Source organism: Frieseomelitta varia, unplaced genomic scaffold (genome assembly GCF_011392965.1).
Source record: "Frieseomelitta varia isolate USP_RPSP 00005682 unplaced genomic scaffold, Fvar_1.2 scaffold_206, whole genome shotgun sequence".
Taxonomy (NCBI): Eukaryota; Metazoa; Arthropoda; class Insecta; order Hymenoptera; family Apidae; genus Frieseomelitta; species Frieseomelitta varia.
This window is the reverse complement of record NW_025109817.1, coordinates 375,885-390,729: the sequence shown is the minus strand read 5'-3', so window position 1 is coordinate 390,729 and position 14,845 is coordinate 375,885. Positions and strand designations below refer to the sequence as shown.

At 46.7% G+C, this 14,845-nt stretch overlaps 1 protein-coding gene across 5 annotated transcripts in view; it reads right to left on the bottom strand.

Annotated features, from left to right (window-relative positions):
* Positions 1–4,203: 4,203 nt before the first annotated feature.
* Positions 4,204–14,845, bottom strand: part of LOC122526976 (homeobox protein otx5-B-like) — a 12,445-nt gene continuing 1,803 nt past the window's right edge. For 2 of the 5 annotated variants that reach the window (XM_043650708.1, XM_043650707.1), the window contains exons 2-7: positions 8,995–9,345; positions 8,703–8,854; positions 6,475–6,656; positions 6,064–6,184; positions 5,770–5,976; positions 4,204–5,480 (exon numbers count right to left, since the gene is read on the bottom strand). In XM_043650708.1, coding sequence (XP_043506643.1) covers positions 5,379–5,480; positions 5,770–5,976; positions 6,064–6,184; positions 6,475–6,656; positions 8,703–8,854; positions 8,995–9,250 — 1,020 coding nt within the window. In that variant the 5' untranslated portion in view covers positions 9,251–9,345 and the 3' untranslated portion in view covers positions 4,204–5,378. Of the gene's footprint in view, positions 5,481–5,769; positions 5,977–6,063; positions 6,185–6,474; positions 6,657–8,702; positions 8,855–8,994; positions 9,346–13,846; positions 13,866–13,935; positions 14,186–14,845 lie in introns of those variants that run through there. The other 3 variants (XM_043650710.1, XM_043650709.1, XM_043650711.1) reach the window with 3 other exon arrangements.

The following is a 14,845-nucleotide window of genomic DNA, read 5'->3' as shown; positions in this document are numbered from 1 at the left end:
GTTTCCTGTCGAAATACACGTCGCCGGAAATTCCGCTATCAGCCACGATACGCTATCTATTTGTCCTGACGGTATTGTCCACCGAATGTTACGACTCCCCTTTCCAGCTTTGTTTTTGTCTCCCGTTTCCCGTTTGTTGCATCTCGAAGATTACCGAGAGCTAGATAGATTGGTTGCCCGATTACCATCTCTTTCCCGGTTATGTTGTCCGTCGTAATTTTCTGACGCGTAGAACGGAATTTGTTAAAGAATGTTTGTTTGCTCAAGGACTAGATAGGAATACGAATCTATCCTGCGTGGAGTTTCCTTGGTGATAGACAGCGCATTTCGGTGCTAAAGAGTTCAGAATCTTTAAATTTGTTAGCTCGCAAACGTTACGAACGGAGCATGGCCACTAAAAAAAATATTTCAGCCTTGATACTTTCGATTGCGTTCGATTGTTACTTTCGAGCGAGGCCTCTCAAGAGACTGAAAACAGCAGGAGCGAATATTTGCGGGACTTGTTGATAATTTGCAAAAGCGAGCGACGAAACGGGGCTGTCTGTCGTGGCGCGGCGCGGAAAGCGTCGCTTTCGCCCTTTATGCGTAAATAGCCGCATTACGCGCGGGCCTCTGCTTTTATTCGCTCTCTTCCGAGTCGTTCCACCAGCCAAGGGATCAAAGGGCTAATACAATTTTTCTTGGTACCGCTGCCCTCCACAGCTCTCTCTCTCTCTCTCTCTCGCTACCTTCTTCGTCGCGCGTGTGCTCGCCGGCTGCCACATCGACGTTTCAGAAACACTTTAGACCGAAGGAGAAACACAGCTCGCGGATAAAGAGAGGAACAGAAGCAGAGCAGAGAGAAGAGAGAAGAGAGAGTTTCAAGTAACTCTGAAGCTGAATAACATTCGGTGTATAAAATAGCCGCGCGCGCCGGGCCACGGACAAAGGGCCTTTAGTGGCGACCGGTGTAAAAAAGACGTAGACAGAGAGCAAGGAAGAAAAAGCGGAAGATACGGGGGGAGGGGGGGCGGCCTGGTATACTGGTACCCCTTTTCAGGGCACAGGACGTCTCCGAACGACGGGACGGGTCGTTCTCATCCGTAACCCGAGACGTGTAATTAGGAGCACCGGACCAAGATGAATGGCCAAGTGGCCGGTGGGGCAACAGGCAGAGAAAGGAAAAGTGGAGCCAAGCGGGAATGCTCGCGATGCGTCCCATCCATCGACGACCACGACCACAAGCTAAACTAAAGAACGAACCGCGTGCACGAGTCGTTGCATCGCCTCGTCTCGTCTCGTCTCGTCTCGTCTCGTCTCGTCTCAGCCTCGCCTCGCCTCGCCGTTCTTCACGTTAGTTCCATTCGATTCCATTCGATTCGACTCGCTTCCAGACACCGATCAAAGTCCCGTCGCGATCCTATTTATGCTGCCGTTCCAGCTCAAACACGCTCCCTCGAATCGAGCCGTGCATTGTGATTTACGAACGCGTGGCTAACGCGTTTTTATCGATAGCCGGTTTTTCGAAACGAAAGAAAGTAGAATAAGAGAAAAACATCCGTCTCGCTGAATAATTTCTAGAGAGGCTGCGCCCCGATCGAACACGATTCTCTCTCCACAGAATTCGTATCTAAATTCTCTGAATTTGATTCGCCAGATCGAATACTGGCGCCGTTGCTAGATGGATATTCACAATTGGAGCGGAGGTCAGATCGGCGCGCTTCGAATAGCTACCCATAGAATCCGATAAGACCGAAATAGTCGTCGAGTTGAAACAGCGATGGATTCTCTTGCGAGTAAAGTCGCAAATAAAAATAAAATATGCAACGAATGGGTCGATTTGGCATTTTTTTTAACTTGGCTACACTATTATAAATGGGATCAGTCGGGAAGATTGATAGACAGATATCTTTTTCGTACAATCCAGTATGTGTGTGTGTCTATCTCGTACGCCAAGGGTTGAACCTTAAGGGTTCAGCAAGGAAAACCTAGCATCGTCTTTGCCCGAGGATCCTGTTCGCAGCCATGGCTACTAATTACACGTGCAGCCACACGTATACGACGTTACCATCGATATTAGGTAGGTGGATACGTAATATAGCCCCCCTTTTCCGCCGAGTCTGCGTATATTCGCTTTCTAGGTGTGCATGGCTATCGAACCGGTTCTCCTCTTCGAGAGGGAGAGAGAGAGAGAGAGAGAGAGAAGAGAGAGAAAGAGGGTGAGAGAGGCGGCAGCAGTGTGTTACCGGCCGGCATCATGGACGATGGAGAAAGATCGTAGCCAGCATCCACCCGACCTAACATGCTGCCAACGATACCACCACTACTACCCGCCACTACCACCACTGGCAACATTGCCAGGTATCGTTATCAACAACACATCGTCGCATCGGCTGCGAGGATGAATTTCGAGACGGTGCACGTGAGAGATCGGCACGGCTGATTTCGCCTACCGACTGCAAATTGGAGGCACGAAACCCGCTTTTTGGAGCGGGCGAATTCACCGACAGTGTTAAAGGGCCATCGACGAACGCGGCTTTGCCCATTGCTCTCGATCTCCAGTCAATGCCCGATACGTTTCCACCGTCGATTCTCCCCCCGTTCTTTGATCTCTCGCCCCACGAATTTATTACCAGCGAAAAAAAAAAAGAAAAAAAAAGAACGAAACGTTTGCGTGAATTAATGGTATTCCTTTTAAAATCGGAAGCCAGTTGCGACGTGTTGTCGTATTGTGAAAATCAGTCGCAGAACGCGATCGAAGAACGCGACAAGGTTGTAGCTGTAAAGACCCGAGATAAACAGAGCCAGTTTCGATACACGCGAGTCTTTCGTTGAACAATGTAAAAAACAAAGAGAAACAGATTGAAGTACGAAAAAAAAAGTTGCTCAACACGGACACGTTTTGTTTTGGAATCGCAGCAGTCGAGGCGTATTAACCGTAGTTAAAGGAAGAACTACAGAGCACGATGTAAAATATACGGGGGGGGGGGGGGGGGAATGGAGGGCTGAATGATTTCAAACGATAGACGAAATCTATAATACCATTCCTCGTTCTCTCCCCTTCCGTACTCTTTCAGTGATTCACTGGCACGAGCAAGGGGATGAACCGTAGGGTGGGAAAAGGATCGTTCGAATCGTTGTTACGTGCGTTATATTACATGTATACGGTACTCACGAAGACACAGCAAAAGCGTAGTTGCGTCGAGACGCCGCATCCTTTCGTTGGCTCCAATCTGAAGAAACCGCGCGCGACTCGAAACTCACTCGGAGAGGGGGGAGGGAAGGAACTGAGCAGGAAGACCGTTCCGTGTTTCTCAGAGCCTTCACGTCGCTGTCATTCTATTTCCCTTTCCGTGTAAAGCCTGCTTGATAACCCGATCAACACACTGCGCGAAACTAAGAACGAAACATCCGAACACCACGAAACGACGCGCGATACTGAGAGGGATACTAACCCACGCCGCGTCCTAGCGGCCTCTTCTCGCGGGGTTCACGGCCGATGTCGTGATTTCCTTTGTTACCGTCAGAGGGCGCTCTAAACTGGCCCATCCAACTAGTTACCGACGCATGCGTGAAGGGTTCTTGTCCACGATCCAGCGCGCGGTATTTCACAAATTCAAAAATTTGCAATAAAGACGTGGAAGCTCAGAAACCTCTACTGATCTCTTGTATTTCTCTTTCTATGTGCATGCTTTTTTTTAACGATGATTCAAGTTAAAATAAAATTAATATAACACTGTACTCTGTTACGTTTATGAGAAAAATATGTAATAAAGGCAGATCAAAAAGAAGAATGTTCCATATTTATGTATAAGTTAATTTAAGAATTTCGTAGACTCCATCTTAATCTTTGTGTCTTGGCGATAGAGAATTAAAAAGAAATCTCTACGCATCGTGTAAATTAATTTGATCTTTCTTTTTGAAGGAAAATTGGGACTTTCTGAACATTGAAAGAATCAAAAGGTTTACAATTCAAATTTGATATATTATTTCATATATCCTATTACACATACGTCGTTGTTGACTCCGTAAGTAATCATAGTATCATGATGTTTATAATAACAATCTAAACGGTCATATTACTTACATTCCTACATTTACTATATACTTTTTTTTTACTTTACATGTTGATTTATTAATTCCCGGCCCCTTTATATTATGTATCCACATTCGCATTGGCAAGGGTATTAGTGATTGCGCTATCAATCTTTGTTTAGATTGATTTTACCGAAAAAGGATTGAAAAATCGAAAATATAAATTTCGACTAGCACTCCATAATGATAACGCTCTCGCGAATTTTTTTATCTTTTTTTTTTTTTATTTACATAGTAATACTATTCAGGCGAATTAAAGCCCCACGATAGTGATTTATACGGATATTAAAATGAAACTGATGGTCGTCAGATAATCGACGATCATCCTCGAATATCCTATCGATTCGCAAAATTACTTTTTTCGAAAAATGGTACATACATATGTACACAGACGATCAGTATGCCTTCGTAAGGCATATATAACTTATGTACACAATAAGTACATGTTACGATATTCGTACACACGCCTTTACGTACGTAATCATCATTTCCCGAAAAATCGTGATCGATAATAACGCAGGGCCCATCTTATTCTGTCGTTGCTACCTGCAAAGTTCTATCTAACTATCTTGATTCCTCCGAACGGTGCGAGGTTATTTATAATTATATACATCAGGTTCGGTCCTTTCGCGAACAATTACCTTTGGCACAATTAGAAAATTCGCGCGACAGGATACGTTCACCACATGCGTTCTCATGTACAAATGTATTTATAATGTAACATTGACTGCAAGCAGGAAAAAGAAAAAGGAAGAGATAACGCGGTCGCTTCACTCCCGTTGCCATTCTCGTTCAAATTATCTTTGTCGAAAATATTTTTACTTCCGAGACGACTAAGTTATGACAAATGAGTCTAAAGTATTTGAGATATACAATCGTCAACAAATTGCACATTTCAACGCAAGAGGGCAGTAAGTCAAACGCACAAAGTACGAAGCTGATCTAGTTAAATCGAACGTTATATCGAGATAGGTAGTTTAAACGGTTAACGTTTCGAACACTAACTTGTTTTCCACTCTCTGTTTACTCGGCACGTATCACAACGTTGTTACGTACGTTCATATTCTCGAAACGATTAACGTGAATTTTAAATTCGATTACGTGGATTCGTGGAGAACGCGGCTAGTACGATAAAATACCGCGGTGGTGATTCAACGATATGTTTAACATTAAAAGGACTGTCTTTGGCCGTGTCTCGCGTTATTAGTAACAGTGACTGCCATCGACCTTCGAGAGTTCGCTTATCTATTGTCGATGATATGTACCGACGCCATGACGTTTCCATCAATCGGCGAATCTCAAATTCACTTTCTGTCGCCCCATCCAGCGCTATTATAAAACCAAGACGAGGCGCTCTCATCTCTTGTTTTACTCCATGTATTGTCTAAACTGCTTCCTCCGCCATCCTGCAAGATTAATTCAAAAAATCATTAGAACAGAATAATTTTCAGCAAATTGGATTTGATCTTTGTTTGACCTTTGTATGGATTTTCATGCCTCTATAAAAAAAAAGGAAGATAAACGTGAAACAAATTTCCACATCTGCTTGTGAAAATGAAATTGCATAAAAATCCCCAGTCTAATCCAAAGATCAAATCCAATTCTTATACAGAAAACCAATAAGTTTAGCACTCTATGAGAATCTCTGTATTAATTGCATTAATTTATAATACATTAATTATAGTGCATGCTTACCACGACATTCAACTGATGCGTTGCAGGTGAGAGATAATCCATGTTGGTGTAATAAGAAGAATAATTTTGGTAACATTGCTGTTGAGACGTGGTTGTTGTCCACGCTAACCTCTGATGATCACCAGGAAATGCTCCGCCGCTTTCCGTGACGGCCGGGCTCCAGATACTACTGCTACTGCCCCCACTGCTGTATACCGTTCCCCCTAACTGCAAAATACCACCCTTTCTACGAAACCATCCATATCCACCGAGGATAAAGCTTTTTAGGAAACGCTCATTTTGTCGATAACTTACGCTTGGCGGAGTTGTACTGGAAGCGAGGAGTAAACTGGTTGCGCTTCCTGCTGGTTTATACTGCGGAGAATCTCTTAGAAGAGCCGGGGAGCTAGCCGCCGAACCACCTGCACCTCCGCTTCTACACACACACACACACGAGTTAAAGGTATAAAAAACAAATGTTACAGATCAATTATAAATCGCTAACTCAACGAAGTTGAATGTCGCGCGACGTTTTCGTGATTAATAAAGTATGAAACGCGCTGGATCGTTTTTTGTTAATCGCGCCATTCGTCTATTTACATTTGTTCTTTTCGCGAGGTGAAAAACGACGATAGCTGGGAGCTTTCGTCGAAAAAGAAAAAAAAAGAAAAAGAAAAAAAAGAAAAAGAAATAAAAAAGGCAGGTATTAATGTAAGCGATATTTACAGAGGTGTTGTGGCTGGCACGGCCGCAGCAGGCGTGGGCGTGGTAGCAATCGAAGGACTTTTTCCAGAGGGCGGATTGTTACTCGGATTGCCGGAGGGCTTTTTCGACCTCGGTGCTTTGTCGTGTTGCTGCTGTTGCTTCTGCTGCTGTCTGCATTTGGCTCTGCGATTTTTGAACCACACCTACGGCACGTGCAACATAAATTGATAAATTATATCAAAGGAACGCGTGCGCGTGATTACGAGTGGCTGTGTATATGTGCGCACATATATTTATATTTTATTCGATGAAAACAAAATACGAAACGAAATATCTACGTTCCTGATTCTATACAGCACATCTTTTTTTTTCAATAAACGACTGAAAGCAGCTTTCGATCCATATTTTTGCGTTCAAACGCGACGAGGTGCGGGTCTCATAGGAAACGAGCACGGAACGGTGTACAGAGCTTTCATAAAGCTGGCGTAATAGCCAATTATAAGGGAATGTAGCACGGACGCAACTATCAATTACCAATGAAGCCGGATTCGATAACACGAAGCAGAAACCAGCGCGTATGAAACTCGTTCGCGTCTGCCGATGGAACAAAATGACGGAGAGCAAACAGGTTGACGTGTGAGCAAACTTCCGTTAATGGAATCGCTCCGACGATTTCTGATTTTTCAATCAAACTCAGCCACCCTGACAGACACGATATGCTCGCTTTCTGTCGTCGTCGAGCTTTAAAATACCGAATCCATCATTCCAAAATTAATATCAGGCAATCCAAGATAATCGCTGGCAAATCGCTTCAACGTAAATTTTCCTGAATTCCCAGGAACCATCGTTTCTCTCGAGAAGCGACAAAATAGCAAATTATTTAGCGAAGAAATTTTTTACTCTGTTACAAACGTCTACGAAATCGTTGATTTCACTTGTCGAAGTATACGACAGACTTGGCTCTTCCTTCGATCCGTCGTCGTGCGCCCTCCTAGATTTTCAGAACGCGAAAACGACCTTTGGAGAAGGAGGCGAGAGAGTGAACGAAACGCGCTGGAGGAACGAGGACGGAGAATAAAGAGACGAGAGAGAACGAGAGATAAAGAGGAGGGAAAAGGGAGGCACGATGACGAGCAATGGGTGGTGAGGCGAGGGCAAAGAGAGGAAAGAGAGAGAGAGAGAGAGAGAGAGAGGGAGAAAGAGAGAGGAGCCTAGAGAAGCCCTGCGCGATCAATGTTAGAAGCGGAGAGGTGAGCTTGGGTTTCTACGGATTTTCTGGGGAACGACACGAGCAACCCGCGTTCTTCCACTGAAGCTGCTCCCTCGTATATGTTCCTACTTACTCTGTACGAATTCTCTAGTTTTAACCGATCCTCGTGTACATCGCTAGAGACTTTGCTTTGTCTGGTCGCCTCTAAATTGCCACATCTGCCACCTACTTCCGACGTATGACAGAAAGAATCAACAACAGAAAAAAAAAAAAAACAACAAAAAAAAAAAAAAAAAAAAAAAAAGAAAACGAACGACAATCGCAAAGATAAATTTGCGATGATGCGCATATATGTATATAGAAACCTCGATCACTTCCGTTGACCGGTTCCGTTCAATTGAAAAGTCACGCAGGGGTCAAAAAATACGAGCCGACGAGCAGAAGACTCCGGTTTTGCAGTCGACGATGAACGTGCGCAAGACTATGGACCTGGTTGGACCCATTCAATTCATTTACGGGGCTGGGACCAGGTGCGCTGGCCCACAATTGCGGATGCGGCGCGCCCTTTCCGCCCGTGATAAGGGTGGAATATGCACGGACACGTTCCAAGAGTCTGTTGGCTTCGAAAGTCGATTCGGGCGACACGAATTCGTTCGTGAGACTCGACAATTCCACGAATCATCATACCACGCCATTCAACCGTTTCTGTCACAGAAACTTCCCCTTTTCAATTGACCGAAACCACCCGAGGAAACGCTGCTTTGGAGATGGAATTCGGTTCTGGAATTTTTTGTAACAAGGTAACGAACACAAGCACGCGCACGCTTACGAGATGAACTACTAACTCGGTTAACACCCAACCTATCGAGGAAACACGAGCATCCAGTAAATCGATGCCGTCTACGGGACGTATCTGCATGCCGACACTACAACCCCTCGGGGTAACGAAACACCGACACGACGTATCTATTGCTGTATCGTTTCGTCGTTGACGGAAACCGACATGCTCGCGCTTTCGTAACCAGCTACTCCGACGTACCTGCACTCTCGACTCTGGTAAGTTAATCTTCATTGCTACTTCCTCCCGCATAAAAATGTCCGGGTACTTGGTCTTTGAAAACAGTCCCTCGAGAACGTCCAACTGCGCCCGAGTGAACGTCGTCCGCTCCCTTCGTTGCTTTCTTGGATTGCCTTTAAAAGAAATCGTTAAAGTCTTGACACGATCCCGCTGATCATCGGCACTTTAAAAATGTACCCGGCAACAGACGTAAGCGAAAGTAATCGCCGGTGAAGATATTCGATAATAATAATGTAAAATAAGGGGCACTCACAGTAGTAGGACTCACCGGCGGGAGTACAACCAGGGTAGCCGATGGTAGAGTGAAGCGCCTCGATCGGTGGCATACCAAGGGCGCTGACGTAAGGGTTGGTCTTCAGCGCGCCGTAGGGCCCGGCCGCGGACGCGCCAAAAGCGGCGGGCCCGAATAAATCGGAGGCCGAGGTGGTGGAGGCGGCGAGACCCCCGAGATCGGTGGCGCCGGCGCCCCCGCTGCAGCCGGATGTACCACCGAGGCTGTTCGGCCACATCACCACCCCCTCGGCCCCCACCACGACCACCTCCCCGCCTCGCGGCCGCCGAGTCTACGCAAACCTCCTCCACTTCTCGCAATTATCCGCTGTTTCTGAAAAAATCAAATTCACACCAACATCACAACAGGCTGATCGCATCTCTGCTCTACTCTGTAGATTAACGGATTTCTGAATTTTTTCGAAAAAAATCGACGTTGATTGTTCCCCCTTCTTTGCTTCAAAGTTGATTCAAACACGACATCTACTAAATCTACGAAAGTAGACCTTTCAAACTTTTACAGTGGCGCTGTTTTTAGAAAAGAAATGCATAGAATAGAGATATACGTGGAATAAGAAATTTGTTATCTACGTTCCGATCTGCAGCATACATTCCTGCTAGAAAAAAAATTTGGAGCATTCAAAAGAAATATAACGACGTTCTTAATTAGATAGTAATATTCTTTGTAATTGTCAGATACGCAAATTCAAGCATATTTGAAAAACCAAAATCTGCTTTATCAAGTATTATTTGTACGTGTAAAAATCGAAAATTGCAATTACAATCTATTTCTCAGGAGAATGTCATCAAAAGATCCGTGTCACCTGATGAGCAAAAGATTGCTCCAAATTTTCGAACCGAGGTGTAGCACGAAAGGTTCCAACTTCCTGAAACGCAGTTTACTCCTCGATTGTCGAACAATAGAACGGCCAGCTTAACTGCCAAAGAAACCAAACGCGTTATTAAACGGAAGTCGCGGATAATGGAAAGTTCCCGGGCACTTTATACGAATATCGAAACCGATCGCGGAAGATGGAAATAAGAGCGACGCGGTTGGCAGCTGGCGATGCCGGATAATCCAAAGAAGATGCAACACGACTCCGCCACTTTTCGAAGCTGTTCCCTCCCCCTCCGCATCCCCTGTTGACCCCGTGGACAACGGCACGCCGGCTAATTCCGAAAACGCGACGTGTCCTCTCGAAAACCGAGAGCGACGTCGAGAAAAAAGGGACGGGCGGGGAGGGCACGGCTCGGGCTCGTCGTCGTAGCCTTTTCGTTTCACGTTTAGCCGCTACTTAAGCCGCGTTTTATCCTCTCCGATTACAAAGTCAAGAACGAAGTCGCGGTCTATCGGTGCCGGTTCCTCCTCGGCTTTCCACCTCGCACCTCCGCATCCAACGCTTATTAATTTATTTGCCTTCCCATTTATCACGTCCTCGCTGCGTGTTTCGCATCTGCGCTGGCGTCGGGTGCCGTTGTAATATTTGTCCTTTGTCCCGAGTGGATGTTTCTACTAAGAAAAGAGAGTTTTACCGCGCCTCGCATGTGTTTCGGATTAAGGTGGACTAATCGCCCGGTAATTAACATGTGCGACGTGAAAAACAATCGGATGACGACGACAACGTGGATGGCGACAACCGGCTGTCGTTTCGAAACGAGGGTGCATCTTGATCGAAAGAACTAATGCACGTTCGTCGTGCCTGGTTCAATTGCTATCGAGGCAAGGATGTCTACGCGTTCGGAGAAAGTTTGAATGTATAGAACGCACGCGTGATACTCCAAACTGTACGAAGTGCAATTGTGAGATAATCGTCAAACATGCAATTGTATTCTACGAAATTCTACAAAATTTGAAGATACAAAAGTCCGCGGTAACAATGAGTCAAATTTTTACTCAAGTTCGGGTAAAATTAAACATTCTTTGCACTTTTGACGAAGTTTTAATAACGATGTTCGACAGAAGAGTATGTCATTTGGATTTGAATCTTGTCGAACTGAGAAACAAACGCTCCTCGAAAAAAGATTGACTCGATCAACGTGAGAAGAACTGGTTTGCCAGTTGATACGAGACCACGTACGAACTTTTACGCAAGAACTTTTATTTGCAATTTCTCGGTTCGCCGTGGATCGGGTTTCAATGGTGCACTTGCTCGGAAATGAAATTTCGCATCGATAAGCCCGCTTTAATAAAGCATTGTTTCCGTTTGGATGGTCGGTGCAACGGAACCACGAGTTTTGTATGAAAGGAACAACGACGCGTGAAGGGTGCTCGTACGATTACTCGAGCGAAAGTTCCTTCGCGCAAATATGGATGAAACACCCGCGTTACCCCTCGACTGCCACTCGACTTTCGCAGTGTATCGTGGCCCGCTGCGTTCGTCATTGGAAGTTCAACAGCGTTTCACCAGTTGGTGGGCAAAACCCGCTTTGTCGCGCAAAAAACTAGACCCCGAAAGAAGTGAAAATTTCAGTCGATTAAAATTCGTCGGTCAACGTGTTCGTTGTCTCGTCGCGGAGCAGAAACCACCTGAATTTCCGCAAAATATACTGAGGACTTAGATTCCTGAATTGAGATCTAATTCTCCAATCTGTCGCAAATATCTGACACGTGAACGTGCGAGCAAATTTATTGTTTATGCAAGGAATTATTTAGTAATCAACTCACGCTAAGAGAAAAAAAAAGAAGAAAAAGAACAAAGAAAAATGAAACGAAAAACGTAGAGAACGGCGAAGCGTAGCTGGAAACAATATAGCCGCGATAACTTTTCCATTTAATTACGTTCTTTGCCGGAGATGCTTTCCCCCGAAATGAAGTTTCAGCCCGATGAAAGAGAATCCATAAAGCGCGAGCATCCCCGTGACGCCTCTTCCCTGGCACGCTATATTAAAATTTGGCTCACTATGAAAAGAAGGCCGGCGAAGAAAGGGCGGCTGCTTTCGAGGGTCCTCGTGAAGTAAGTCAGGCGCGAATCTCTCTACCTTTGTGCACTCCTGCGCTTTACACTAGCCACAAAGCACTCGTTACAAGCCAGGCGGACGTATGGCTGAGAAACGTGCAAACAATCGTCTCTCGGTTGCCAATATCACTGCGGCCTCTTCTTCGTACCTGTGGCCTACGTGGTGAAAATGCCGCGCGTTTACTGTACTCGCCCAAACGTTTAACTCGCGATCCACCGGAAACGATTTTAATCGCGGTTCACCACCGATAACCGGGTGCCGTGCGGTTTCGCGAAACAAAGAGCCGCCCCGATACAGGGTTTGAGGGAGCAAAACTCCATCTACACCAAGCTGCCACACTTATTTACACTGTCGTGATATTAAAAGCGTTTCGCGGCGAACTCATCGTGTTTGGAAAGTCCGAAAAGAGAGGTCTCTCTATTTCTCTCTCTATCTCTCTCTCTCTCTCTTGGCCACGGTAGTCAGAAGTCTCTTTATCTTTGTGCAGTTCGGCGCACAGGACAATGCACTTGTTACAGACCGCCAAGTGTGGACAAAATGCCCAAGTCGCCACTCGATTGGCCCTCGAGGGTACTCGAGTAGTCTACGACCCTGCTGTAGCGGAAAGGCAGAGAGGAACGGGCCTGAGTCGGAGAAAGACAGGGAGCCTTGCCTTTTCCACCCCCGATGAATCGATCTCCCGCTGCAACCAGCCGTGTCCCCCTCCCCTCGCTACCTTCGTCAGTTCGGCTCTACTGCAAACACTTTGTGTTACCAATCGACGTATATACCGGCACGTTGTTCCTAATGACTGTTAAATCCCCATTATTGCGTATCGCGTGTACGCCCTGTCTCGGGAGGGTTGCGCGTACGCGCTTGAGATACTTGGAGATATACGGATCGTATCAACGAATCGCTCGGCGAACGCCACGTGCGTCTCTTCTCCTTCCCGCCCAACCGAATTCCGCCACGTCGAGCGTGCCGCGCTCTTTCTTCTTCACTCGTTACACGTTTGATTGATCCGACCGTGAGTCTCGAGTAGAACGAAATGCTCGAGTTTGTCAGAGTATCGAACCACGCGACGTGTCCATCATTCGGCGGAGACTGAGAATTTTTAAAATTTTCGATCGCCAGGCAAAACGAAGGACGAAATACAATATAGCGGACTTGGCAGAGTCTGCGAGCGCAAATCTGCGCCGGAGTTATACTCGCTCAGATGCACAAGAAGCGACTCCCGGCGAAAGCTACCGGCGGAAAGTTAAGTTCCGGCCGCATTGTTTCCAAGAGTGTTTGCACACAACCGCATTGTTCCCCGAAGAGCACTCTCTCGCTGCGAGCGCGTCCACAATGGACGTGTACCCCGTACGTCGTACACAGTCTGTGCGTGAAGAGGAGGGCGCTGCGCGGCCAGAAAAAGCCACGAAATACTCGCCGGGTATTAACCGATTTTACCCGAACTACCCGTTGCTTCGCCACCGCGGGATCGGTTATTGCAAAATCTCACCCTTCGTGTTTCTCCGCGAAGAACGACGGGGCGGTCTCGCCTCGTTGGAATCGCGTCACGAGGTGTCGGGGCAACGGAACGATCGACGAGGAGAGCCACCGACGAGGGATCGTCCTCCTTTTCCGCGAAGAAAGAAGGTCGCGTCTCCTTCGGTGCTTGGAAGTCGGCGGCGGGCTTTTTCCACAGGACAAAACCTGTCCGCGAGGATCGTGTCTTGCACAGGATCGTCGTTGAATACCGCCGCTAAGAGGTGGTATCCGCGTAGTCACGAGGAAACGTTTCTTCGCCGAGTCGCATTGAATGCAATTTAGCCCGAAGGACGGCCGTTGTTGCGCGTTCATTGAGCGTAAAACTTAATTCCCGTGGAAATGCCACGGGCCAGACGTATATATACCTATCCACGGAGCTATTCTCTCTCACTTGGGTAGTTAGGTTTTATTCTCGGTCGAAAGAAAAAAAAAGATTCCAACGGGGTTGCGCTACCCTCTTCTCCTCGGGGATCGGCTCTTCTTTTCCTTTTTTTTTTTCCTTTTCCTGCTCGCGTTCCACCGTTTTCTTTCTTCTCTCGCCATCTTCTTTCCACCACTCGCGACGAAACTTTACTGATATTTCCTCCACGAGATCGTTCACGTTCCTCTAGGTCACCGTTCACACGGCGACCACGTCCTTCCGATAGCTTTCGCTCCATGCAGTTTATCCACACGATTGTTGGAAATTAAACGGGACACCCATGGATTCATACATCGACTCACGTCTTGAAACCAATTCACACCGTGACACGTTTTCGAGATCGCACGAATCAACTTCTCAACTCCGATCGTCGAACGTTCCTCGACGTACCTCGCACAGACAGACACACCACAGACTGTCCCTTCGGAGGGGCAAAAAAAAAAAAAAAGGTGACGATACGGTATCCCTTGACATCCCTTGCGAAAACCCGGTGCCGACTAGGATTCGAAGCGTTCTCCGCTCTCGTCGAGGATGCTGCACCGCGTGTACACGGCGAGGAGACGAAGGTCCTCCTCGTGGAAGGCGGACCTTAACCGGGAGGGAGGCAAGCCAAGAAGATTACCGTAAGCAGATTATTTCCGTGGAAATCCTGCTGGCCAACTCTCTCGACGCTCTCCGCCACGGTCGAATCGTTTCGGCAGCGAAATCGTCCCGTTGGAATCGTAGCTGTGAACGGACCGCTCCATCGTTTTCATCTCGCCGCGAAATTCTCCTCTCGGTGTGTTGTTACGTACGTTGGAGAAGAGCACGCGAGTCTCGTCAGAGCTCGGTCTGTTTAAATTTCACATCTGCGTACGTGGAAGCTGTCGTCAAGATCACACAAGTGAGGAAATGTTGCTCCTTCGCGCAATTTGCGAATCGCTTAATAGAACAGTGCCAAAAA